We start from the raw sequence: 26,634 nt of genomic DNA on the forward strand, positions 1-26,634 counted from the left end.
ACTCTGCGCTGGACTTTAGACCTGCTTTCAGCGCCAACAATGCGCCTTAACACACCTCCTTTCCAGAGCAGAAAACCCATGAGTCCACAAAGTGGCGCAAATGGATTTGCTATTTAAACAACATGGCGGAAAATGGGAAAATTAATGTTGTGTGATCTGAAAATAGCAACACATCATGGAAACACGTCTTGCGCTTTATTGGGCCAGGTATATGATAGGGTCCTATATGCACGGCCCCATAAGCAGCTACGTTTCTCTTTACATTCAGAAGATATGTTCACTCCTGATGTCAGTAAATGCTCAGTTCTGTTGTATCAGATGGCTGATTTTAAAAGTATCACTTATAAAGCATGGTAAATTTTTGTAAGAGAAGACATACATATTGCCTCATTTACAAAAGAATGAACACAAACTTCTTAATTCTCTCACTCTCACACAGATCCTTTATTTACAATTTCTTCACTAAGAATGTGGTCAAGAATGTTATGTAGACAAAAATAGTTGCTTTTAGGATTTCATTTACGCAGATTCCAAACATGCAATACAATAGGAACATCTCCATGCATGCTGACTGAATCCGGAATTAATCGCTATTACAACTAGCAACTTTTTGCTATATTCTATTACATATACAGCAATTAATTATATTTATCTTTGTATTTGCTACATGCAAAAAAAAAAAAAAAAATTATCACAGACTTTACTATAGAATTATAATTATTATAAGGGTTATAAAAGATAGTATTGCTGATTAACATGTTAATACTCTGCTAGACTCCCTGCTAGAGAAGGTGAAATAGGTAAAGCTTTTACTGTTGAAGTACAGTTCAATATTTGCATGCACTACTCGATATTTGCTAATATTCACACGAGTGAGCTATTTAAATTGGATCTTCATAAAGATGCAAATTTACTTTTTTGTTATTTATTTATTTATTTATTTATTTTTTATTATTATTATTTTAAACATCAATTTTTAAACCATCCATAAGGATGCTTCAAAACTTCTGATAGGCCTATGTGTGATACCCTTTACCATTGTCAAATGTTTTTCTATCATGATGTATACATAGAACGTGTCTTGATAAAGATTATTACATATGGGTTATTTCATATTCATCCTAAATACAATTGTAGGTGTTATTCTAAAAATCTATAAGCCTATATTTTACCCAGTAAAACATAACTGTGTTCTTCTGCTCTACAACATTCTCAGGTCGTCAACATTCATTTCTTATTCATTGGAAGATCCACGGCTTAGTCTGGCATTAGCTGAACGCACAATTTGATCAAATGCCTTAAGTATCAAAGCATCAACAGAGTCATCTGTGTCAACCTCATTATGGTAGTTCTTGACAGGGAAAATCATGGTCATTGGCACGCCAATCTCTGCACTGCAGAACTCCATCTGGACAGAAACAGAATGCAAAATTTTTGGTAAAATCACAACAACAACAAAAACATGAAATGTGTATTAAATGATCTACCTTTTTTTTAATTGTAATGCTGTAGTAGATGTCCTTTAGATTACTTTCGACCAGTTTACATGCTTCATCCACTTTAGTCAGGACAATCACCTGAGGAATGCCTGCAATAAGAAGCAAAATCTAATTGATACAAATATAAATGTTTTAATAGGTTCCTACACTTCATTTCTACCATTTCATTCAAAACAACAATATATCTATGTTTTCAAGACATTTTATATATTACACTACCATGCGGTTATACAAAGTTTTACCTTCATCAGTGAGTTTCTTGCGGATGAGCCTCAGCTTTTTAAGAAGTGTTGTATCATCTGACTTTAACTGGATTGTATTTGCATCCACAACGTACACCAGGCAGAATGCTTGATCTGACAGTGAAGGGATTTCATTGTATGATTCACTTTTACTAGTTATTGGATTCTCTGTAAACTGTGAAATACAGGCAAAATATATACAAATAAGGCATTGTTCAAATGTTCATTATGAGTTAAATGAATGAAGGAAATTTTCATTTGAATGTATAACCTTATAGCCCTCCTTCACATGGCCGTGTATGATCTTGACAACATCTTCTGGTTGTAACCCAGATAATTCTTGTGGTTCTAAACCCATTACATCACAGATTTCAAAAGGCAAATCTGCATCTGCATTTTTGATGCGGTATCCTTCCAGCTGTAATTAAATAGTTCACACCACAGATATATGTAAATATCACACATTATGGCAAAACAGTTTGAGATGCTGGTTATTTTAAATGAATTCACCTGATTAATTTAGTGATTTGTCTATATTTCCTGAAAATGTGTTGTTAAATTTATAGCAGGCTCGTTTTTAGCACTACATTATTTTAGTACCATGGGAACGCAACAGGAGTCAAAAAATACCTACTTTTTTTGTATAACTGTGACTGGCTGCTGATTGAGCATCAGCTTGTGCATCACAGACAATCTGTCCTTGAAAGGCACTGTTGACTGAGTTAATAAAGCTGGACTTTCCTGCTCCAATTTGTCCAGCTACCAGGAGCTTGACGCAATTAAGATCTGGACTGCTCAGCTGAAACTTTTCTAGGCGTTCTTTAAGTCTGTCCTTCTGTCTGAAAAAGATAAGAGATACATTTTATATACATCTTTTGCTATTTAAAAAAAAAAAGGTGTGTGGAATCATGTGTGTGTGAAAATAAATGCATCTTTTGTACAAAAGCAAACATGATAGATGATTGATTTTGATTCAGTCTGAGTGATTAAGGAGTTCTCTTCACTACTTTTAACATTTCACATACTTAGGGCTAGTTTTAGCACTAAAACACACTGTAAAAATTCTAAACTTTAGAAGTTCTACATTTAGGAGTGGCACACCCATTGCTTTTTAAAAGATTTTCTCCTAAATAAGCATTAAATAGCTACTTTTAGATTCAAAATGTTTTGTAATCATAGCATGGCCCATTATCTGCATTGTCACTCACTCCCAGTCAAAGTTCCTCCATGGTTTGTCCAGCTTTTTGGAAGAATCTATAAATCAGATAAACATACATTTAACAATAAACTGATTATATCTGGATATGAGTGCTTAAAAATCCCCTTAAATGTAGCCTTTAGTTTAAAGTAGAATATTTTCTGGTGAGGACATTTATAATATTAAAGGCTTAACTTACCATCAGTGGGTGTTTGTTTTGATTTTGATCCTCCCATTTCTTTTTTCCTCTTATAAATGTATAAGCACACTAGAAACACACAAAAGATGTAATGAAACAGAATACCGTTTTTCTTAGTTATTTACACACAATTACTTTTACTTCAGACACAGTGACTACAACATGTAACTGATGCACCAACCTGAACCAATTCTGCTAAACAACAAGCACAATTCCTGCTTTACACTATTTTTTTCCTTCTTTTTTTGTGTAGAGTTCTGACAATATGAGACTTGCTTTCAGAAAATGTGTGTAAACAATTGGGAAAAACTGTAATAAGATGAATAATAAAATCGCTAATTAGTTCATTGTTATAGAGAGCTCAAATATAGCAACTCTCATCAGAGCATTACCTACAGGTTTTTACTTTCGGTTTCACTTTGAATCACAGTTCACTGAAGGACAGAACAAACAGAACAAATGTAACTGTACAGCATTTCTGAGAAGTCCAGGATTACAAATAGAAGATTTTTAAACATCGTTTGTTAGCACCAAGTTTGCAGACAAAAATAAAAATAAAACATTCGTCAAAAGCTGAGTTTTAAAAGCAACATGTAGGAAAATATGGAAGTTGACGGACATCTGTATACATTATAAAAATACCATGAATAATTCGGAGATGACAATGACAGTTTAAGACTTAGCAAATTTCCACCGTTAATCTTTAGTCTTGACTAAATTCAAGCGTACTAATATATATTATTTTGGTGTGGCTCGAGCGCAAATAATGTTATTGTTAAATATTATAAACAAAATGTGCCCAGCACCAAACTAAATCCCCGTCTCAACAATTTTATGCCAAGTGGGGTGCGGGCAGTGTGGTGCTTTCATAAACGATCGTAACAGACAGAAAGGCACCAGATTTCCAAGCTCAAACCAGCCAGATGTAAAAATGCCTTAAGATGCATGCCAAAAATCAACTATAAATACTTATATCTCATATATGCTGTAAGTAAAAACAAGCCTTCCAATTCCAGACGGCTAGTGTTTTTGTTTGCTTTTTTCAAACAGGAAATGTATTTAATTACATAGTTTTATGTACATAACGGTTTGCTTGAAACTGCATTAGACACTCACCACAGTTTGTCCAAAATATACCTTCTTCAGCAGCCTATAGTCTAATGCGCAGATGGGTACGATGGTATATGGCAGCAAATCTTAGCTGCAATTTCTTCAAAGAGTGTTCGTAACAGGGTGTTACAAGATGTGAGCATTTATTGTAAATGGAAACTGAAAGTAATTTGAGGTCTAAAGTAGTTGCACATTCATGCCCCTCTAGTTCATATGGACTCACAAAAGACAAAATAACAAATGACGTGAGTTATATTACCAAAAGAGAAGCCTATTTATAGTATGGTGCATGCAGGTATGTAAGAATTATGGCTCTACTCTTTATTGCCATTTTTTTATTTCTATTTTTGGTTGATAAAAATAAGTAATGATGTTAACAGCAAATTATGAAAATATTCAGAAAATAGAATAAGCATATTTTTTAAGTGTGAGAGCTTGCTTGTCCTCCCTTTTCTTAAAGAAACTAAAGAACAACACACTACATGTGACCTTGGACCTGTTCTTCAGTTGCATGTGTATATTTATAGATTTTTATTATAAATGCCAGCAATTACTAGAATATAATATTTAAATATCATGAAGGTATCAAACTCAATTTTTAATTCATAATTGCTCAACACTTTAAATGTGATTTTCTCAGTATTCTGATTTTTTTTTTTAACTATCAGTTTCTAGATTTTTAAACAGTTGTATCACATATTGTCCTATATCCTAACACATATGTCAAGTGAAAAATTGAACAAACCATATAAACTATAACATTACAGAATGGAGATAACTAATAGAATGTAAACTGACGTTTATGTTTTGTCCCAATGCTTGTGTGTTCTTTTGGTATGTTTGCAATACAAGCTGCATTTCAGACATCAATATAAAACTTCAGAAAAGCAAACATAACGGCAGGTTATGGTGCAAAGGTAGGTGGTGTGTTAATCATTTCCATCTGAAACTTGCGGACACACTCAATAAAAAAACCAAAGCACTTGCTGTAAAACAATCAAATCATTATGCAAACAGCACAAAATGAGGGAGATTCATCTTGTCCTGACCACATTCGTAACTGCACACATGCGATTCAGACCACATCCGTAACTTCATATCTACACCCCTTCTGGTACCCTTAGATTAGCCAACAACTCCACCCTGGTACTACCTCGCACTCGATTGAGCACAATGGGAGACAGATCCTTTAGCTCTATGGCTCCTCGGCTATGGAACTCGCTTCCCCTAATTCTAAGGAGCAGTGATAGTCTTCACACTTTTAAATCCCGTCTAACGATCCATCTTTTTAAGCAAACTTTTCTTTAACAATTTTTCATTATGTTTTTATTATGTTCTTTGATAGTCGCTATTGTGTGTTTAACATGTTTGGTCAATGATTGGTTTAGTAATGTTTAATTTGTTTAGCATGTCTGTTGATGCTTATTGTAAGGCGACCTTGGGTGTCTTGAAAGGCGACATTTACAAATAAAATAAATTATTATTATTATTTGATTTTAGGTCAGATGTTTCTTAGTCAAAGTGAACTAGATTACACACACACACAAAATGCTGTCTGCAAAGTTGTTGCAAACAATTTATTTGTGTTGAATTTAAACAAACAAATTAAATTTAGTAATGTTCAATTTAATTTGTTTGTTTAAAATCAGCCCAAATAAATTTAAATTGTTTACAACCCCCTAACTTAAATTTTTTTTAGTAAATCCAAGAAATCATCCTTGAATATTTTTTTTCAGTGGGTCACATTTTTCCAACCCTATTAACAGCTACCCTTTGGAGGCGTCTGCAGATTGACTTAAATAATGATAATATTAACAAGCAAGTCATGTTTTCGTCGCAAAAAGAAACTGTAATAGTTTTGGCGTCATAAGTCAAACCCACTCTTATATTCATAACAATTTATTTATATGAATTCCACATATTCTCAATGCTTTTTACATGGAAGAGGTCTTTGATGATCATTTCACCAGGGTCAGACAAACACATTAGCCATCTGAAGGTTTACACAAAATAACAACTGATTATTACACAGTTTTACACTGCAAAAGATTTGATACTCCAACATCTATTCCACTGACTTTGCAGGGTCAAAATCAAGGACAACACTGTCATGATTGTCGGAAAATGCTCAGTTCTGTTGCATCCCAGACGGCTGGTTTTAAAGTATCATTTATAAAGCTAAATTAACAACATGGTGCATGGATAAAAATATTGCTCTGTAGTCTTATACATCTTGCAATAACATCGTCTTAAATAATCTAATCGTATAGCATTTGCAACTTATTCTGTCAGCAAGTCTTATTTGTTGGTTGTTTGCATGACAAAACAGGGAAAATTGCACTGACACACATTCAGCCCTTACAAAAAAGTACTGAAGAGGTACTATGGTATCAGATGGTAATGAAACAGTACTTGGAACTCTACCATGGTACTGTATGATTACCATATCCATGCACTGAAGAATTGATCTGCTCATCTAAGATGCTTAAAAAATACCATGGCGCCATGTTCAAATACATGGTACGTTTTTGTAAGAGAAGACATACATAGTGCCTCATTTTCAAAAGTATGAACACAAACTTCCTAATTCTCTCACTCTTAAACAGATCCTTCCTCCTAACACACACATACAAACACACACAAACACTTATTAGAGCACATTAGGAATGAGCAGGTGTCTTTAGCATTCCATATTGATGCATTCCATACTCTATAGACTATCAATGATAACTATAAACTATATGTCATATATACACTACTCTCTCCAGCATCTTATTCTGTACTCTATGTCTATGTATTTCACCTTGGGCAGGGTGGGATTTGTCAATGCGAGAGCTACACTACACAGTCAAACATTCACACACACACTGACAACAACAGCAACAACAACAGCAACAACAATAATAACGTACATAAAGGTTACAATATACCTCTTTAAGTCCCAAGCTTGACCTCATTAGACTTCAAGGGAATAAAGAAATCTTGGATAAAATAGTCCAAAAAAGTCTGAATATTTTCAAGGGCTATAAATAGGACTGTGCTCATCGTCCAAAACGTGTTCGGTTTCTCATTGACTTGTCCAGCTGAAGACCACAAGGTGAAATTCAAAGTTCCCATTTACAAGTGGACAAGCTCTCGGCAGAGAATGGTACAGCTCTTTACACTGCCATCAAAAGAAATATTCATCAATATTCAACTCTCACTCCACATATTGTACACATATACACACACACACACACTCACACATAATAGCTTTTCTCTGCTTATAATGTATTTAGAAAGCTCGCCACATACAGTCTTTCTTAAATTTGTGCTTATCTCTGAAAGCAGCATGACAGCAGGCTGTATTTGCAGATCAGGATATGTTCTTGCGGTATCTATTCTGGCCACTAGAGTAGGACGAAAGGCTGGTGGAGAATGAAAGGGGTTTGAGGTTGATTTAACTTAAAGTATTTCGACTGAGAGTGGAAGAGCGTAATCTGCCCTGTCCTGTTCTTATTTTTCTGAGGTGGCATCCATATAGGTTTCGTTGGTCCTCACTGAAAATCTTTAAGACAATTGAGTGTCACACTCCCATTGGAATTAGATTTTTAATCTAACATGGCATCCAACTGGTCCGCAAGGTCATCAAACATGCTGCCAATGTCATCGAGGATGTTGACTGTGCTCTTGTTGTCCACGGTGGAGCTGGAGAGGGAAAAAAATAGAAGAATGAAGAGAATAGAAAAACTTCAAGCTATCGTTATCATAATGCAATAGCTTATGTTTCAATCCATTGCAGTCTTCAGCAATTACTGTGTGGTCTCGAATCTCTAAAAGTCAGCGCACATTCATTGCATTTTATCTTTGTCTTCTGAGGTGCAGGTCAAATATTACATAAGAAAAAATCCCACAGTAGCTTCTCCTATTGCACCAAATATTCATATTTGCCGCCAGTTTATCAGGAAGTAACAATTTTGTTCTCTTTGCCTAAATGGATGGAAATAGTGCTTTATACGTCAGTGTTTTGTGCAATATTTCAGTTTTTAGCATAAAACTAATTTACATCATTGGATGTAAACATAGCTAATGATAAGACTTGGGGATCTATCCTACACCTGGTGCAATGAGGCACAAGACATGTTTGGCACGATTTGTTGCTATTTTCAGACCAGCGCAAGCCTAAATTTTACCTTTTACGTTCTCCACTAAAAAGGAGGTGTGTTAAGGTGCGTTGCTATTTTTAGGTACTGAAATAGACTGCGCAACTGACCAACTGAAAGCTGGTCTAAAGTCCAGCACAGAGTGTGTTAGTTATGCATCTATGCAGGTCCAAAACGCATACACATTGGTTAATGCACACAGGATGTACAGTGACACACAAATATTTTTACATATGAAAAAAAAAAAAAGGATTAAACAAAAATTATTATAAAATTGTTACAAAAATTATTATTTTTAACATAAATATAAAAACCACTACCTCCATGCCTCCATCTCTGGGGGCTTTATTCAGTTTATTCATGATCATTTGCATATATAATTTTATTATTATTATTATTATTAATTATATGCATATTTATATTTGTTTTAAGAAAAAAAGTACCTGTGGCGCTTTGGAGACGTAAGCATCACTGTATGGGGCATACGGATAGGATGTGTGTATGGATATAACTCAGTTTTTTTTTTTTTACCACACTTCGTTATTATAGTTTATTTATTTGTTTGCTGGGAATTAGAACTGAATTTAGAAGTAGTTTTGAAACAAATCTTTGCGCTTAAATCAAATTAAACATGTAGACTAATGGATGTCTTCAGTGGAGTGCGTACAACACCGTTTCTTTGTACACGAAAGTAAAGGAGTAAAGTAGTAAAAGTAAAGAGGCCGAATGGAGGAGCTTCGTTCTTTATCCTCGTACTGCAGATGGTCTGTTTAACTGTTTTCTTGCTAGTAAAGGGTTTCAACTTTTCTATTTAGTTTATCCACTACAAAGTCTGCCATGTTAATAGCAAATGTGCCTTGGCGCAACACAACTGACTCTTAAAGGGAATGGGAGATGAGACTCTGATTGGTTTAATTCGCGTTGTGCTTTAAACACACCCATAACTCATTAATAAGCACAACTCTGTTAGACCATGCGCTAGGGTGTGCGCTATAGTGTCTTCTTTCCTTCCTTAAAATAGCCAAAGTGGATTCGCACACACCCTTAATGCTTTAGACTTTGTGACTAGGTCATTAAAATAGAGCCCTTATAGCCAAAGAGGAAAAACAGAATTTGTTTTTAATGTCTAGAAACATCCACTCATGTACCTGTCATCCTTCTTAATCTTTTCCTCCACGACTTCCAGAGCAGCTGCCAGGGATGCACTGGTCTCGTCCAGTCTGAGTTGCATTACGTCCCCACAAGAAGAGCCTCCTGTTTCAGCGATCTTTAGTAACCCTTGGCCTTCCATCTCTGTCTTTCCTTCTCCTTCTTGTGATTCCCCCTCTACTTGTGTCTGTCTGGCTACACCTACCTTCCTTCTTCTCATTACCACTGGTCCTGCTCCATCCCCTGCCTCAATTAAATGACTCCCCACAGAGGAACCTGAAATCAGGCCTTGTTCACCTTGAAACAATGGATCCAGCTGGATCAGACCTGTCCTTTCCATTTTAGCAAATCCAACTTCATCTACTCTCTCTTGCTTCCTCATGTCATCATCCTCTCTCTGCTTATCTGATTCTCTGAGCCTCTTTTGCACATCCAATCCAGGTACATCTACTTCAAGAGGGCTTGGGATGTCTACTGAGAGACCGGCCATGGAAGACCTTGGGGGCTTCACTGGAGCTGAGCCTGAGCCTGGTGTGGAGGGTGTTTGTGGGGTTTGTGGGGTTTGGGGTGTCTGTGGACTCTGAGCTGGAGATGTTGCTGGACGTGGGGAAAGCATGCTTCCCTCCATTGGTTTTGGGGTGACTGGACTCAGTGTCTGTGGTGGATGCTCCAGTTGTTCAATTGAAACGGGGCTAAAAGAGGCACTGAATGGACTGACAACATCTGGCTGAGGAGAACCAGGAGTTCCAATGGTATGGATTGGCTTGATTTTAACAGGTTTAGGCAGTGTCGGCGGCGGACTTGGCTTGGGAGATACTGGAGGAGGGATTTTCCTAACCTCAACTATAAAGAGACAGAGAATTCATGTAATGTACAACAAGAATTGAAGAAAAACACAATAACAAACATCAACTGTAATGCCAAACAAAGACCTGGAATCCTTCAGTTGCTGTTTAAAATACCCATAAATTGTATTCATTAATGAATTACTAAGCAGGACAATTGTTACCTGGACTATGCTGACCTTCTGGCCCAGGTAAGGGAACCCTTCTTGTTGGAGTTGGAGGATCGAATTTTCGAAGGGCCATTGCTGGTTTAGGTGAAACTGGGGGTTTCAGTATTTGCCTAGGAAGAGATCCAAAACCATCATGGTGAAGTTCTTCATCCCTACCACCATCTCCGACGCAAGCTTCAGATACAGGCCTTCTTCGAAAGTTCTCTGGTCCATCCCCATCTGTCCCATTACTTTGGGGCTGAGCCAATGCTTTGGGCCTTCGCTTTATCGTACTAGTTTCTGTCAGGTTGAAATGTTCACCATCAGTGTGATGTGGTGGTCGAGGCCTTCTCAATGTCGCTGTTGCATCCATTCGTGACCACTCCTCTTGAGGCAGAGAAGAAACACCCCCTTCCAGATGAGTGATCATGGAGCGGGGACGTGGTTCAGGGGCCTGTTTAAGTAGATGGGTTTCACGAGGTTCTGGTTTATGATGTGCCGTGTCCTGCCTCATCTCAGCTTCTTGTACATCAGCAGACTGCTTTTGAGAATCATAAAACTCGCTGATTGTGCGACGTCGACTATCTGCATCCAAATTGAGAACTTCACGGTTCTGCCTCAGGACGTTTTGACTAACCTGGGGACATGTACAACAGAGTTTAGCTAGGTTTCAATCAATCAATCAATCAATCAATCACATAATTACAGAATTATTTTCCTAAACAGTTACCCATGCATACTCATTTCCGGTACACTTAAAAATATTAGCTGCGTCCCAAATCGCATACTTATGCACTGTTCTACGCCATTTTGTAGTATAAATAGTGCAATTAGTGTGTTCACACTGAAAACTCTAAAAATAATGAGTGCACTTTAATTACCCGGATGATGCACTTATTCAGCTGCTAAAATGAAGTGTGGAATGATGGACACTTCACGCACTCAACGACCGCAGGTTTGCTTACGTAGCGGAAGGGGCGGAGCTATCGGACGCACATGTTGAATAACTTCATTTATTTTGGATGGTGAAAGCAAAATTCTCCTACGAGAGTGATTATAGCGCCTACCGATGGTGAATGCGGTTATACTCATGGCAGGTATTATTTGATAATTTGGTTGTTTATTTCACTGATTTGGCGACTGTCAAACGTCATCAGGGAAACGGTTTAAATTTCCGCTTAGTAGAAAAAACATTAGTGTGTCATTTGGGACAACACTACATGCATATACTATCCTGTTGAGTGTGTAAGTGCATAAGTACATAGTGCATGATTGCATAGTGTAGTGTATAGTGTGCCATTTGGGACGCAGCTATTGTAAAATAGTTTGTCAGGAATAATTGCACTTAATCTTGACAGTAGAATGTTTTATTCATAGATTTTGCATAATTAAACAGTGTAATTACCTGCGTGTAACCACTTCCACTTCCTTTACCACTGTTTCCAAGATTGGACATTTCCAGCATGGCAGCAATGTCTCTAACGCTGCCCCCAGATGACGTTTTTTCTGAGGCAATGCCACAGTCACTCCGTCTCCGCTCCCTGTATGTCACGTTGAGTAGCAAATTGTTAGCCCTATTTTCGCTTAATCTTGCATCATCAGCCACAGCCTCATCAGTCAGGTTCCCAGTGGAAATGGAAGAGCATGAGCGTTTTGGTGGAGTTGGAGGACGAGTCCGTCTCCGCGGCCGAGCTGTGGCAAATGACTGACTGCGATTGACACTGTTGATGTCAAGGGATTCGCCAGAGGTTCTTGTGGAGCTGCTGGAGGTGGTCTTATGTCCACCTAGTGTGGCGTATTTAACAGAAGAGTCTGGCATGGGTAAGTCAGCATCTGTATTGATAGACTGTCCACGTCTTGGCTGGGAAGGAGTTTGACCATTGCTCTCTTCTGTTTCTCCTTCATGTGGTAGACAAAGTACTGGGACGGTGCGTGCATGAGCATGTGAACGGGGAGAGTCGCAAGGCCCTCTGGGCCTGCTTTGTGTTTTTAGTGGAGAGGAAGGGATGTGTGAAGGAGAATTTGAAGATGAAGATGAGGTTCTACCTTTAGTTGGGGTGTGTGGAGGTGTTGGGGTGGGACTATCAATCGAGCTTGGTTTCTTCAGAGGAGGAGGGGCATTAGCTCTTTGTATCCCCCGACCCTGTGTGCTGTGCCGGGGTGAGCTACGCCCCTCCGAACGCCCATCTGGACGCCCCTCTGGCCGCCCCTCTGAACGCCCCTCCGCTCTTTTACGTATTCGAGCTGATGGGACAGAGTTCACATCTGGTTCTGTGCTGGTTTCTAATGGTTGTTTTGCATCTGTGCTTTCTTCTAACTGGCTTTCCTTAGAAAGACTCTCCGCTTCTGGAGATTCACTCAATCTTTTGATGGCTAGCATCAGTTTCTTCTGGTGTCCTTGTTCGAGAGAAAAAATATCAGACAGTTATTATTCTTGCTTGTGAGGTTTAAACTGTACTGTTTTTCCAGCTGAAATGACCAGCTGTTATCCAAAAAGCAAATAAAGAATATCGAGAAACTATAAGGCCTCATTTCCAGTATGGCTGAGATTAGTACAGTACAGGACACTTTGATCAGGCTTGTGTCTCCATTGCTAATAGTACCATTTTGGTAGGTGGGTGATGAACAGCAGAATGTTGCAATTGGCATCATTCTCACTCGAAGAATAAAGCCGTATGGGTCACTACCATATTGCATCTTTTGTAAACTCAAGTTCAATATTTCATATATTGATAGGCAGCAAGCCCATGCAAACAGAGAGAAAAAGTGTCACCACTTGTGCTTTGCAAAGGTTTTTAGATTCCCCGTAAACAACAATAGAGGACATACAGTACAGTAGATTCTGTCTTGAAATGTCGATGTTTGTCACAAGAAGATGACAAGCTTTGTTTGAGCTCAGGTCATCACTGTATTATTATGGTGTCATGACTCAGCTGTTTATTTCAATACGGAGCTTCTTGTGCTGTTGTTTCAATGGCTTGTCGCACATGCTGGTGACAATTCTCTGTAAACCAATAGCATTCAGCTGAGTGTCTAGCTCCACTCTTTTAATATCATTCTGTTGTGCTAAGTACCCTATAAAAGTGGTGCCAATAAGAGGAATGGCACCGTTTACTTTGTGGTACCTTTAACAGTGGAAATGGACATAAATGTGTACCGTACTGTACTATTACAAACCGTACTAGTCAGTGGAAACAGGCCATAAAAGAACCAACTAATAAAAAAAAAACGAAATACCAGATATTAAAATTAATTCAAAATCCAAAGCGGAAATACATAAATAAAAGAAAAAAAAAGTTGCATGCCTAGTTTAGTGAAGCCGATCTCCTTTAGGTCCTCCAAGGTAATGTCACTAATGAAGTCCATATTGTCGTAGCCGTTTTGAACCAGAGTCTGGTAGTACTGATTCAGACCAATTGCAGACAGCCACTCTGCCAGACTGGACTAAAAAGTTACACAGAAACAAAAAAATAATCATGGTCCTTGAGAATACTTTGTTATAGAATGTGAATGTACATTATGTAAAATGTAATCAACATTTTAAATTCTAGTTTTTCATTCAACATTTGAGTTTTCAATATTTTTTTCTACAATCCCATGTTATTTTCTTACAGGTTTCTCTTGAGGTATCCAGTCTGGGATGTTCATTTTGCTGATCTCTGAAAGCATTTTCTTCCTGTGCCCTGGTTTTGTCACTCCAATAGCAGTGAGGTCCTGTGGGTAGATAAACAAACATGCACACAAACACAACACACACACACAAAGTTGAATCTAAAACTCATATATATATATATATATATATATATATATATATATATATATATATATATATATATATATATATATATATATATAGACAAACACACAAATGAGTGACATCTGGGGTTTGTTTTATTTATTTATTTATTATTTACCTCTGGTGTCATTCTGCTGATGGTCTGCAGGTCATAACCAGCAGTCAGAAAGTTTGTTGTATAGAACTGCAGCTGCGCACTGGTGAGCCATTCCACAACAGCCTCTGAGCTCTGAAACACACACATACATACACAAACAAATCAATAATTCAGGGTATCTTTGACAGAGTCATGATACTGTATGTGAAATAAAAGTGTGTTAGGCAGTTCACACTACAGCCACTGTGTGGCAGCAAAAACATTCCTTCAAAATTATACCTGAGCAAACTGTTCCATAATACTGTGTTTTTTATGGTGATATGATATTACAATCTTATACTGTGACAGCACTAGTCATTGTTAGGGGAAGTACTTACACACTACTTTTCAAAATGATGTTAATTAGGATGTTAATAATGATGTAGGGCGCATTAAGTTGATTTAAACACACTTGCCTTGCTCTCAGCTGAAGCTTCATCTTTCCTCTGCAGCAATGGATCCACAAAAGGTTTTTTCCTTTGCTGACGTGGGACAGCAGATACACTCTGAGGTCGCTGAGGGGATGCTAAACAGCAAATAAAATGTAAATCGCACATTACTTACCAGGAATAAACATGTGGGCTTATATAACATCTGTAGGTGAAACAAAATGGACATACAAGATGTGTACAAATGAGACAAACAGTCAAATCAATAGAATATATATATATATATATATATATATATATATATATATATATATATATATATATATATATATATATTTGTTGTATTTTGACATATACAATATAATACATATACATAATATATGCTGTAACAAAAACAGATTTTCCATAAACTCACGTAAAAAAGGTTTGTTTTCCTGTTTTTACTAACACCAATAAATGATAAATGTTCGAAAGTAACTAAAATAAGGCTAAGAATCTTTATGTTTCTATAAAAACTCAAATAAAAAGAGGCATACACACATCGCAGTACCTGAATTAGGATCTGAGACAGACTGAGATTGGTCCATAAGATGTTCTTTTGCTTTGGCTGACTGGGACAGCACTGTGGCCAACAGCTAAAACACACACACAAATGCACACACACACGATCAATAATGTGAGAAATAGAGACCAAGACAGACAAATGGTGCATCGCAATCAGCTCCTGATGTAGTGAACGTAATACTTTCATGTACAGAACAAGATTTTGGGTGCTGTTAGAGAAATCTGTTTACCCACTGAGATGAAAACATCTTCCTAAAGCAGAACTTTAGTTAAAATTTTGTAGGTCATTTTTTTTTGCCAATATTTAGCTTGAATTTAATTGTATTATCTTTTAATTTCTAAAAATCATGTGTATTTGATGTCTAAAATATTTTTAATAAATATATCTGTTTAATAAATCTGTTTTGTTCAAATGCACCAAAACATATGACCTATATTTATTGAGAAATGGATAAAAAAAAATCATTTTTAAAATGGGGTGTACTCAATTATGCTGAGCACTGTACATTGGCTGCTTCATATACCAGAAATATTCCAGTCTGATATCTATTCTACTTGTTTTTTTACTAGATTATTATGCATGTATCTAATGATGTTTGTTTGACCTTAGGCTTAAAGGGATAGTTCACCCAAAAATTTAAATTCTGTCATCATTTACTCACACATGACTTTTGTTTTTTGTTCTTCTCTGTTTTGTTGAACACAAAAGAAGATATTATGAAGAAAGCTGAAAACTGGTAACCATTGGTTTCCACAGTAGGAAAATCTAATACTGTGGAGGTAAATGGTTATTGGTTTCCAACATACTTTAACTATCTTTCAACAGAAAAAAAGAAGAAGAAAATATTAAGGGTGAGTAAATGGTGAACTTTTGCATGCATCACCACCTCATTGTGCATTATTTTGTGATGTGGAACTGTAGTGTGGTCAATAACGGCTGTAGCTGTGTGTTTATCTGAACAGATAGCTTAATGCTTATCAGCCATGATCTGAATCAAACATTCAACAGCCTCTATAAGTAAATTACTGTTTTGTTTTGTTTTAAACCTCTGTTTCACCTTTGTTTGTGTGGTGAGTGTTCACGATTCATATTTTGCAACTCCATTTTGATGCTCTCTGACTTTCATAGTGCATTATGGTGCTTATCAGTGCACGAATGTTTCAGTGCACTTTAAGAATTAAGCATTTGAGCTAGCCTTTAAAATGGCTGATTCATTAAACAGACTAAACTAGTGTTTGTATGTATCTCACCTTCACTCCCTCTGCCTGAGCATGCAGTCCCGGGACATTGAGGCCATGTGTGTTCACTCCAGGTGAGTGTGTTGGGGTGGTGGGCACGGGTACTGGAGAGTTGGTGAGGTGGGCATTGGCATTACTGCTTTGTCCACTAGCAGATGAGCGTCCGCTTAGACTGCCTGTGCTTCCCATGCTGCCAACACTGCCACCTGCTGGAGGCACAAGGTAACATGCAAGAAATGAAAACCTGTGAGCATGTTCATAGTAAAGGAAAAGGTCGCTACTTGAATATACGACAAGTAATTATGTGCGTGTGTGTTTTGTTTGTTTGTTCGTTTGTTTGATTGGTCACGCTTTATTTTAATGTACAGTACAATTCACGCTAACCAACCATTAGCTAAGATTTTTAGCTCCATAAACTACTGATTAGTTGCTTAGTTGTAGTACACAACAAATAGTTATAATGAAGTAGTTGCACTGTAAAGATATTTGTAAATTAGCATTTTTCTGTATTTTAATTTAATATTTTTCACTGTTTATTTTTGCTTTTGAATTGCATTCTGGAACCTTGATCTTTTTTCCAACAACATTTAACACTGAAAAGTTTGAAAAAGTGACTTTTATTAACATTTTAAATAGTTTGAATTGATATATTGTCTTTGATCGTGATGTATATTACTGTACAACAACCTTGTAGTAAACTGGCGGTACATTTTTTTCTCTGTTATTTTACAGACTTTTATTTTACAGAGGTTAAGGTCTGAGTAGGGATGTAAAATAAGATCATACTTTCTAAGTGCTAATAAACTGTTAATATCTTAATAATAGGCAGGTAGTATGCTAGTAGCAAAGGGTGTGTGTTAAAAGTGTTACTATTTGTTTTTTATTCATTTATTTATTTATGTATTTGTTTATTTATTTATCATGTTGATAATGTAAAATGATTTTTAAAAGAACAGGTCAGAAATTCTATTTTATTGGAATTTTTTTAAATGAAATTTCTATTTTTGGAAATGTCCAAATCTTCAGAAAAGATCCCTTTAAATAGCCGTTCAAATATCATTCAAAAACTGGAGGTCAGTAATAACACTATTATTGTTCAAAGAAATTCTTATTTTTAATCAAAAGTCACATTAAAGACATTACTGCGAAAAACAAATTTATAATAAATGTTCTTCTTTTGCACTTTATATTCATCAAAATGCACTGTAAAGAATGCATGCATTAATAAAAAGTTTTCTATATTTTGTGATTGCTGGGTCTTTCTCCTATAGTCACACTTTTGCAATTTAATTTCGGGAACTTGATCTTATTACCAAGAACTTTTAACCATACAGTTTAATAAAATAAATGTTACTGAAATTTGTAGTGGTTTAAATTAAGATTTTTTTCATGGGATATGTTTAAACTGCATTAGAAATTGTGTATTTACCAGCTAAAGGTTTCCTCAGCACCCAGATCTCTTCATTAGCGCCGCTCTGCTGGCCGCTGAGGGTAGGGGATCCATGAGGGCTGGAAACAGATCCTCTTGAGCCTGAAATAAATTATACACATAAACAAATGTAGTGATGTGAAAATTGAAAAATAGTGCTTCACAAACTCCTCACTGACAACCACATACACACCAAAGGAGCAGATAGTAAAGGGATCATTTAGGGCAGTTCACATGGACTGTAGCATATCTGACCGTAATCGGAAATTCTTGATGATAAAAATATATATGGTTAAAAAAACACTGTATTCAGACCAAATGAAATACAGTAAACTGTGCAGTGTTGTTAAAAAAATATATAGATATTTTGTTCTTATAATAGCTGCATTTACTGGATTAAAAGTGAAGTAAATACAGAAACAGTTTTACAGTTAACAATATTTTCGGTCACACTTTATTTTGATGGTATGTTTGTTGAATTTAAGTTACATAGCATCTGCATGCCAACTAATTCTCATTAGATTATAAGTAGACTGTTAGGTTGGGTTAGGGTTAGTGTAAGTTGACGCACTTGAAATGTTTCTTATAGTCAGTTTAATGTCTGTTGAAGGAGCAGTGTTAACAGATATTAAGCAGACAGTCTACTAATACTCAAGTGGACCATCAAAATAAAATATTACCATATTTCTTTCTGATTTAGCATTTACAATGTAATTTATTCCTGTAAATGCTATTTTCCTCATCTTAATAATTCTAATATGCTGTTTGGTGTAAGAAAATTTTTTGTATCAGTGAATAACTAATACTGATCCGTGTTAAAAAACAGTTGTGCTGCTTAATATTTTTATGGAAACCATCATACACTTTTGTCAGGATTATTTTATGAATAAAAAGGTCAAATTAACAGCATTTACCTCTTTAAAAGTTTTTGTTGACCATATAAAAGTCTTTACTGGATTTTTTGACAATTGTGAAACCAATTTAATTAAATTTCAATGAATAAAATACTTACTTATTTTGAGAAATTATATTGAAGCCAAAATTCTGAACAGTATCATGTATTGTAATTATATAATATATAATTTTACTTAAGATTTATGATAATTTATGCACCACAACAAGTTGCACCGTCAAATTTTACTTGGCTATGAAATCTGTCCCAACATTTTCTAATTATACATCAAAATAATAATAATAATAATAATAATAATAATAATAATAATAATAATAATAATAATAATAATAATAATAATAATAATAACAATAATAATACAAGTAATAATAATAATTTGCACTAAATGAAATGTGCATATTGAACACAACATTCTTAACAGTAGTGATGGGCAAAACGAGGCTCAATGAAACACTGAAACAATCTAAGCAAATGTGTGGAAGCTTTGAAACGTTTTGAAACCTGTTTCTGCAGTGACATCTAGTGGTTATTTTTTTGTCCTCTGAAAGCTTCAAAGAAATAGTTAAGCAAATTGAGGTATTAAATCCCACAGTGTAGAGTTGAGATTTCAAGTGACTTAGTTAAGTGGTGAGAGTTTCAAACATTTTATTTGCCGTTTCGAGATAATGGGTTGAAATCCAGGGTGATGCAGCTTTAGATGTAGGTTTTAAATGCTTATAATGTGTTTTGTGTTAAAATTGGTCTGACATCTGAATGAACACTTTGTGATTAAATATGTCGTTTTGGTCATAAAAAGTAACATTAATAAAATACATCAAGTCATAATTTCAGAGTATTTGTACAAGTTGAGATTCTGTGCACATGCACAGTCCACTAGGCCTTACGAAATAGTTTTTTGTTTTTTTTCTTGGCAGTCAAACGCAGATTCGCCAGGTCTAAAAACGCTTCTGAAATTACTGATGTTTTGAATCGCTATTTTCACATGAACTTGTTTTTTTTTAAATCATCTTAGTCACATGACCTGAGTGTTTCGAATCATCTTAACCACGTGACCTGGGTGTTTAGAATCATCTTGGTCACATCACCTGGGTGTTTCATATCATGCTTCGATACAGTGTTTCGAAACACTTGTGCTTCGGGATCTCGACACTGGATCAAAACATCAGCTTCACGCCATCCCTACTGAACAGTACTATTCATTGTAATTATATAAAATATAATTTTCATAATAATTATGATACTTTTTGCAACAAGAACATTTGCACTGTAAAATTTTACTTCACTGAAATCTGCCCCAACATTTTCTGATTATACGTCAAAATAAATTAATAATAATAATAATAATAAAATAATAATAATAATAATAATAATAATAATAATAATAATAATAATAATAATAATGTTTTTAGGGATTTTTGCACTAAATAAAATTTGCTGATTTTTCAAACTACTTATTTAAAATGAGCTGAAACAACACAATTCTTGAGTTTTTAGGGGGGGGGGGGGGTAATGTAATTGTTTCATGTTAACTTATTTAATGTTGTCCCAACACAAATTGATTGTGTGGAGCCCAGTATTTTTTACAGTGTTAATGGTAAAGATACCAGAAGGTTAAATCTGCTGAATCCGGCATAACATGTTGACAAGTTAAACACAATGGAAAAAAGAAACAATAAAGCTTTTGAAAATAAATATGGTAAGTGTATGATATGATATGCTCATGATGGATAAATGTGTGTGTTGTTTTTCTGCTGATGTCAGTGTGTATGTGTGTTTATACCTGTGTCTTTTTGCGGCTCCTCTGAGCAGGAGGAGGCTGGTTCAAACCCAATTGTGCTGCAGGTGGGCATATTATAGCCAAATGAGGTGAAGAGGGGCTGATGGGTGAGGGGGAGGGCAGGGGGTGGTGGAGGGGTGAGGGGCAGGGAGAAAATGTGGGACGAGTCACCGTTCACCATGATAACTGAACCAATTGCTGGCGGACGGATGTGTATCTTAAGATACTGTTGGGTTGAGGGACCTGGGTACGACAGAACGGCAACACCCAAAAAACACAAACAACAACAAGAACAACAGAAAACAGGAAAGGAAACACAAAACAAAACATGTTCAAGCAAAAGTAGCTAACTCTATCAGTGAGCTTAGCTTTATCCTCGAAGTTAACATGCAAGGTGAAAAATGAAGTTACATAAACATTAGAAACACTAAATTAAAAAAGGTGTACTCATGCAAACTATTTCAAGAAAACATATAACTACAAATGAATTCCACAGAACAAAAAATACTTAATAACTATGATCTATGTGCTATGCTATGTTATGCATGCAGACTACATTCATGCATGAGAAAGGGGGGTAATAGGGATTTCAAATGTTGAAGTGTCATCTACTGTATGTACAGCATTTAAAAACAATCAATATTGGTGCACTACAATATTGAAGTGACAATAAATAAATAAAATAAATAAATAAATAAATAAAATAAATAAATAAATAAATAAATAAATAAATAAATAAATAAATAAATAAATAAATAAATAAATAAATAAATAAATAAATAAAAAGAGTAAAGTATTGCCCGGCAGTGCATTTTGTGGATACACAGCCCATAGAGCCTCATGAGAGTCTATGGCATGTACCTGTACAACTGATTTTAAAAATCAATATACTGATTGCCCTTCAACAAGAGGTTATTTTGGGTGTAAGGCCTAAATAGAAGTTTGTAAGAGCAAAATAAGGACTTTGAAAAAAAAAAGATAATGAGCTTTCAATTAGAATGGTAAGAGGAAAAATAAAAGTTCTGCTAAAACTATTTAAAATACCTTTCCAGGTTCACTGTTTGGTTTTAGGCTGCACAGTTTGGTCCAAAATTATCTTACTACTACAACTATTACTACTACTGCTTCTGCTAATTTGATACACAGCCTCAATGACCATTGGCACTAGTTAGGCAGTAGTTTGAGAACCATGTGGCATAAAATAATAGTAATTATTAATTAATAAAAAATAAAAAAATACAAATCTAAATATTCTGACACTGCTGTTGTTGTTTCTTCACTCTTAAAGTCAGCATGAAATGTAAGATAAGGCTGTCCCTTTTTATTGTGACTTGACATGAAGTGGTTTTGAGAAATGAGAAACAAATGTAGGGTGGTTAGGAACCGATTGGTGGAAGATGCTAACAAAATGCAGGAAGATTTGCACGATAGTTTGTGAAGGATTACTGTTCACTGGAATCACCACTGGCACCTTCTGGTGTAGAATGTATCCAGATGTCCGATGATGATGAGAACGAAGAGTTTTACTGAAAGAAATTCGTATTCAAACCACTGCCTCCAGCGAAAGCCGGGCAAAATGAGACACACATTGATACCCCTGCCCAAAAGGACTGATAGCTCCTCCCTAAAGGCCCTGATAGCCCTGCCCTAGATGCACTGATAATCCCGCCCTAAAGGATTGAAAACCCCGCCTTAAATACACTGATAGCTCCACCCTATAGGACTGGTAACCCTGTCTTAAATGCACTGATAGCACCGCCCTTAAAGACTGATAACGCCGCCTTAAGTGCACTGATCGCCCTACCCTGAAAGACTGATAGCCTTGCCCTAAAGGACTGATAACCCTGCCTTAAATGCACTGATAGACCTGCCCTATAGGACTGATAACCTCGCCCTAAATCCACTGATAGCCCCGCCTAAAAAGGACTTGTAACCCTGCCTTAAATGCACTGATAGCCCCGCCCTAAAGGACTGATAACCTTGCCTTAAGTGCACTGATGCCCCCACTCTTTAAATGCACTAATGGCACTTCCCTAAAGGACTGATAACCCTGGCTTAAATGCACTGATAGCTATGCCCTAAATGACTGAAAACCCCACCCTAAATGCACTGATAGCTCCGCCCTAATTGACTGATAACCCCTCCTTAAATACACTGGTAGCGCCGCCCTAAATGCACTGATTGCCCTGCCATAAATGCACTAATAACCCCACCTTAAATGCACTAATAGCCCAACCCTAAAAGACTAATAGTCTCGCCCTAAAGGACTGATTACACCACCTTAAATGCAGTGATAGCACAGCCCTAGACAACTAATAACCTTGCCTGAAAGGACTGATTACCCCATCTTAAATGCACTGATAACCCTGCCCTTAAGGACTGATAACCTGCCTTACATGCACTGAAAGCACCGCCTTAAAGGACTGATAACCCCGCCTTAAATCCACTTATAGCCCCACCCTAATGGACTGGTAGCCTTGCACTAAAGGCACTGATAGCCCTGCCTTAAATGCCCTGATAACCCCACCCTAAAGGACTGATAACACTGCCATAAATGCATTGTTACCCCCGCCCCAATGAGAAGAAAAAATCAATTAAACTAATGAAGTGCACACAGACATCATTTGCTACTATCAAGCACTGCAATACACACATAAAAATAAAAAGAGTCAGTTTTGTTTTCATGCCGACTTTAAGAAGCCGTGTTTGCCACTGATGTGTGTGTATATGAATGTGTGAAAGCCTGTCTGCATGTGTGTGTGTGACTGCAGAAGTGCGAGTTTCTGATGTGGGCTGAAGGAAAATAAAGAGGGGGATGGAAAGGATGGTACAGGTGGACGCAAAGACGACTGAACAGTGACAGAGAGATGAGCCGCTCTCCTCTGCCCTCTTCTCCACTCTCTCTCTCTCTTTCATCTCCTCCAGCTGACGCCTCTAATTACAATCACTTGACTGGTGATACAGGGCAGGACAGTTGGATACAGAGTGAATGAACACACAAACACACGCACACACACAAAGATAGAATGGGCATTCATGTGTTCTCATGTATTTAAATACTCCAACAAGACAGCATTAAACAATCATGAAAATACACAAATTCACTTTGTTTACAACAATACAACGAATAATTGTTTATGACACAAGGTTGCTAGGGTGTTCTGGAAGGTTTTTTAATCTTGATAGTAATTGTGTGTTGTGTTGCTATGCAGTTGTTAGGTTGTCCTGGGCAGAATTCAGCGTGTTTCTCTGCAGTTGCTACAGTAGGTTGTTTGTTATAGATTTTGGTGCAGTTGCAAGAATGTTTTTGTTAGCTTTTATTTTGTTGCTTTGCAGTTGCCAAGGTGTTACTGGATGTTTGTGGTGTATTGCTATGCAGTTGCTGGTTGTGCAGGGCAGTTTTAGTTTGTTGCTATGTAGTTGCTTGCTAGGATGTGGATGTAGACTGCTTTGCTTATTCTGCCTCTAGACTGCTTTGCTTATTCTGCCTCTAGACTGCTTTGCTCATCCTGCCTCTAGACTGCTTTGCTCATTCTGCCTCTAGACTGCTTTGCTTATTCTGCCTCTAGACTGCTTTGCTCATTCTGCCTCTAGACTGCTTTGTTCATTCTGCCTCTGGACTGCTTTGTTCATTCTGCCTCTGGACTGCTTTGCTCATTCTGCCTCTAGACTGCTTTGTTCATTCTGCCTCTAGACTGCTTTGCTTACTCTGCCTCTAGACTGCTTTGCTCATTCTGCCTCTAGACTGCTTTGCTCATTCTGCCTCTAGACTGCTTTGCTCATTCTGCCTCTGGACTGCTTTGCTCATTCTGCCTCTAGACTGCTTTGCTCATCCTGCCTCTAGACTGCTTTGCTCATCCTGCCTCTAGACTGCTTTGCTCATTCTGCCTCTAGACTGCTTTGCTCATTCTGCCTCTAGACTGCTTTGCTTACTCTGCCTCTAGACTGCTTTGCTCATTCTGCCTCTAGACTGCTTTGCTCATTCTGCCTCTAGACTGCTTTGCTCATCCTGCCTCTAGACTGCTTTGTTCATCCTGCCTCTAGACTGCTTTGCTCATCCTGCCTCTAGACTGCTTTGCTCATCCTGCCTCTAGACTGCTTTGCTCATTCTGCCTCTAGACTGCTTTGCTCATTCTGCCTCTAGACTGCTTTGCTCATTCTGCCTCTAGACTGCTTTGTTCATCCTGCCTCTAGACTGCTTTGCTCATCCTGCCTCTAGACTGCTTTGCTCATCCTGCCTCTAGACTGCTTTGTTCATCCTGCCTCTAGACTGCTTTGTTCATCCTGCCTCTAGACTGCTTTGCTCATTCTGCCTCTAGACTGCTTTGCTCATTCTGCCTCTAGACTGCTTTGCTCATTCTGCCTCTGGACTGCTTTGCTTATTCTGCCTCTGGACTGCTTTGCTCATTCTGCCTCTAGACTGCTTTGCTTATTCTGCCTCTGGACTGCTTTGCTCATTCTGCCTCTGGACTGCTTTGCTCATTCTGCCTCTGGACTGCTTTGCTTATTCTGCCTCTGGACTGCTTTGCTCATTCTGCCTCTGGACTGCTTTGCTCATTCTGCCTCTGGACTGCTTTGCTCATTCTGCCTCTGGACTGCTTTGCTCATTCTGCCTCTGGACTGTTTTGCTCATTCTGCCTCTAGACTGCTTTGCTCATCCTGCCTCTAGACTGCTTTGTTCATCCTGCCTCTAGACTGCTTTGCTCATTCTGCCTCTAGACTGCTTTGCTTACTCTGCCTCTAGACTGTTTTGCTCATTCTGCCTCTGGACTGTTTTGTTCATTCTGCCTCTAGACTGCTTTGCTCATTCTGCCTCTAGACTGCTTTGCTTACTCTGCCTCTAGACTGCTTTGCTCATTCTGCCTCTAGACTGCTTTGCTCATTCTGCCTCTAGACTGCTTTGTTCATCCTGCCTCTAGACTGCTTTGTTCATCCTGCCTCTAGACTGCTTTGCTCATTCTGCCTCTAGACTGCTTTGTTCATCCTGCCTCTAGACTGCTTTGTTCATCCTGCCTCTAGACTGCTTTGTTCATCCTGCCTCTAGACTGCTTTGTTCATTCTGCCTCTAGACTGCTTTGCTTATTCTGCCTCTAGACTGCTTTGCTTATTCTGCCTCTAGACTGCTTTGCTCATTCTGCCTCTAGACTGCTTTGCTCATTCTGCCTCTGGACTGCTTTGCTTATTCTGCCTCTGGACTGCTTTGCTCATTCTGCCTCTGGACTGCTTTGCTCATTCTGCCTCTGGACTGCTTTGCTTATTCTGCCTCTGGACTGCTTTGCTTATTCTGCCTCTAGACTGCTTTGCTCATTCTGCCTCTGGACTGCTTTGCTTATTCTGCCTCTGGACTGCTTTGCTCATTCTGCCTCTGGACTGCTTTGCTCATTCTGCCTCTGGACTGCTTTGCTCATTCTGCCTCTGGACTGCTTTGCTCATTCTGCCTCTGGACTGTTTTGCTCATTCTGCCTCTAGACTGCTTTGCTCATTCTGCCTCTAGACTGCTTTGCTCATCCTGCCTCTAGACTGCTTTGTTCATCCTGCCTCTAGACTGCTTTGCTCATTCTGCCTCTAGACTGCTTTGCTTACTCTGCCTCTAGACTGCTTTGCTCATCCTGCCTCTGGACTGTTTTGCTCATTCTGCCTCTGGACTGCTTTACTCATTCTGCCTCTGGACTGTTTTGCTCATTCTGCCTCTGGACTGTTTTGTTCATTCTGCCTCTAGACTGCTTTGCTCATTCTGCCTCTAGACTGCTTTGCTCATTCTGCCTCTAGACTGCTTTGCTCATCCTGCCTCTAGACTGCTTTGTTCATCCTGCCTCTAGACTGCTTTGCTCATCCTGCCTCTAGACTGCTTTGCTCAT

The 26,634-nt window shown here is 37.5% G+C and overlaps 2 protein-coding genes across 3 annotated transcripts in view; both read right to left on the bottom strand.

Moving 5' to 3' along the window:
* Positions 1–427: 427 nt before the first annotated feature.
* ifi44a1 (interferon induced protein 44a1) lies at positions 428–4,499 on the bottom strand. Its single transcript, XM_009306148.5, has 8 exons — positions 4,255–4,499; positions 3,139–3,207; positions 2,950–2,995; positions 2,376–2,580; positions 2,013–2,159; positions 1,742–1,916; positions 1,488–1,588; positions 428–1,408 (listed from the first exon to the last, which is right to left on the bottom strand). Exons 2-8 carry the CDS (start codon positions 3,173–3,175, stop codon positions 1,235–1,237), a joined length of 885 nt encoding a protein of 294 aa, XP_009304423.1. The 5' UTR covers positions 3,176–3,207; positions 4,255–4,499; the 3' UTR covers positions 428–1,234.
* Positions 4,500–6,131: 1,632 nt separating this feature from the next.
* The window catches only part of si:dkeyp-9d4.3, a 79,398-nt gene continuing 58,895 nt past the window's right edge, over positions 6,132–26,634 (bottom strand). The window contains exons 11-22 of one of the 2 annotated variants that reach the window (XM_009306153.5): positions 20,780–21,019; positions 18,087–18,188; positions 16,670–16,866; positions 15,405–15,489; positions 14,882–14,991; positions 14,448–14,558; positions 14,146–14,247; positions 13,839–13,977; positions 11,939–12,930; positions 10,549–11,170; positions 9,539–10,382; positions 6,132–7,935 (exon numbers count right to left, since the gene is read on the bottom strand). In XM_009306153.5, coding sequence (XP_009304428.1) covers positions 7,839–7,935; positions 9,539–10,382; positions 10,549–11,170; positions 11,939–12,930; positions 13,839–13,977; positions 14,146–14,247; positions 14,448–14,558; positions 14,882–14,991; positions 15,405–15,489; positions 16,670–16,866; positions 18,087–18,188; positions 20,780–21,019 — 3,641 coding nt within the window. In that variant the 3' untranslated portion in view covers positions 6,132–7,838. The remainder of the gene's footprint in view (positions 7,936–9,538; positions 10,383–10,548; positions 11,171–11,938; positions 12,931–13,838; positions 13,978–14,145; positions 14,248–14,447; positions 14,559–14,881; positions 14,992–15,404; positions 15,490–16,669; positions 16,867–18,086; positions 18,189–20,779; positions 21,020–26,634) is intronic. The other variant, XM_009306160.5, reaches the window with a different exon arrangement.

Source organism: Danio rerio, chromosome 1, assembly GCF_049306965.1.
Source record: "Danio rerio strain Tuebingen ecotype United States chromosome 1, GRCz12tu, whole genome shotgun sequence".
NCBI classification, from domain to species: Eukaryota; Metazoa; Chordata; class Actinopteri; order Cypriniformes; family Danionidae; genus Danio; species Danio rerio.

Coding starts and splice junctions, on each gene's coding strand:
- ifi44a1 (XM_009306148.5), bottom strand. CDS start 3,175: ATGGGAGGATCAAAATCAAAACAAACACCCACTGATG. Junction 2,160..2,375: donor GTCACAGTTATACAAAAAAA/GTAGGTATTTTT, acceptor ATTTAATTACAG/CTGGAAGGATACCGCATCAA. Junction 1,589..1,741: donor CAAGAAACTCACTGATGAAG/GTAAAACTTTGT, acceptor TTCTTATTGCAG/GCATTCCTCAGGTGATTGTC.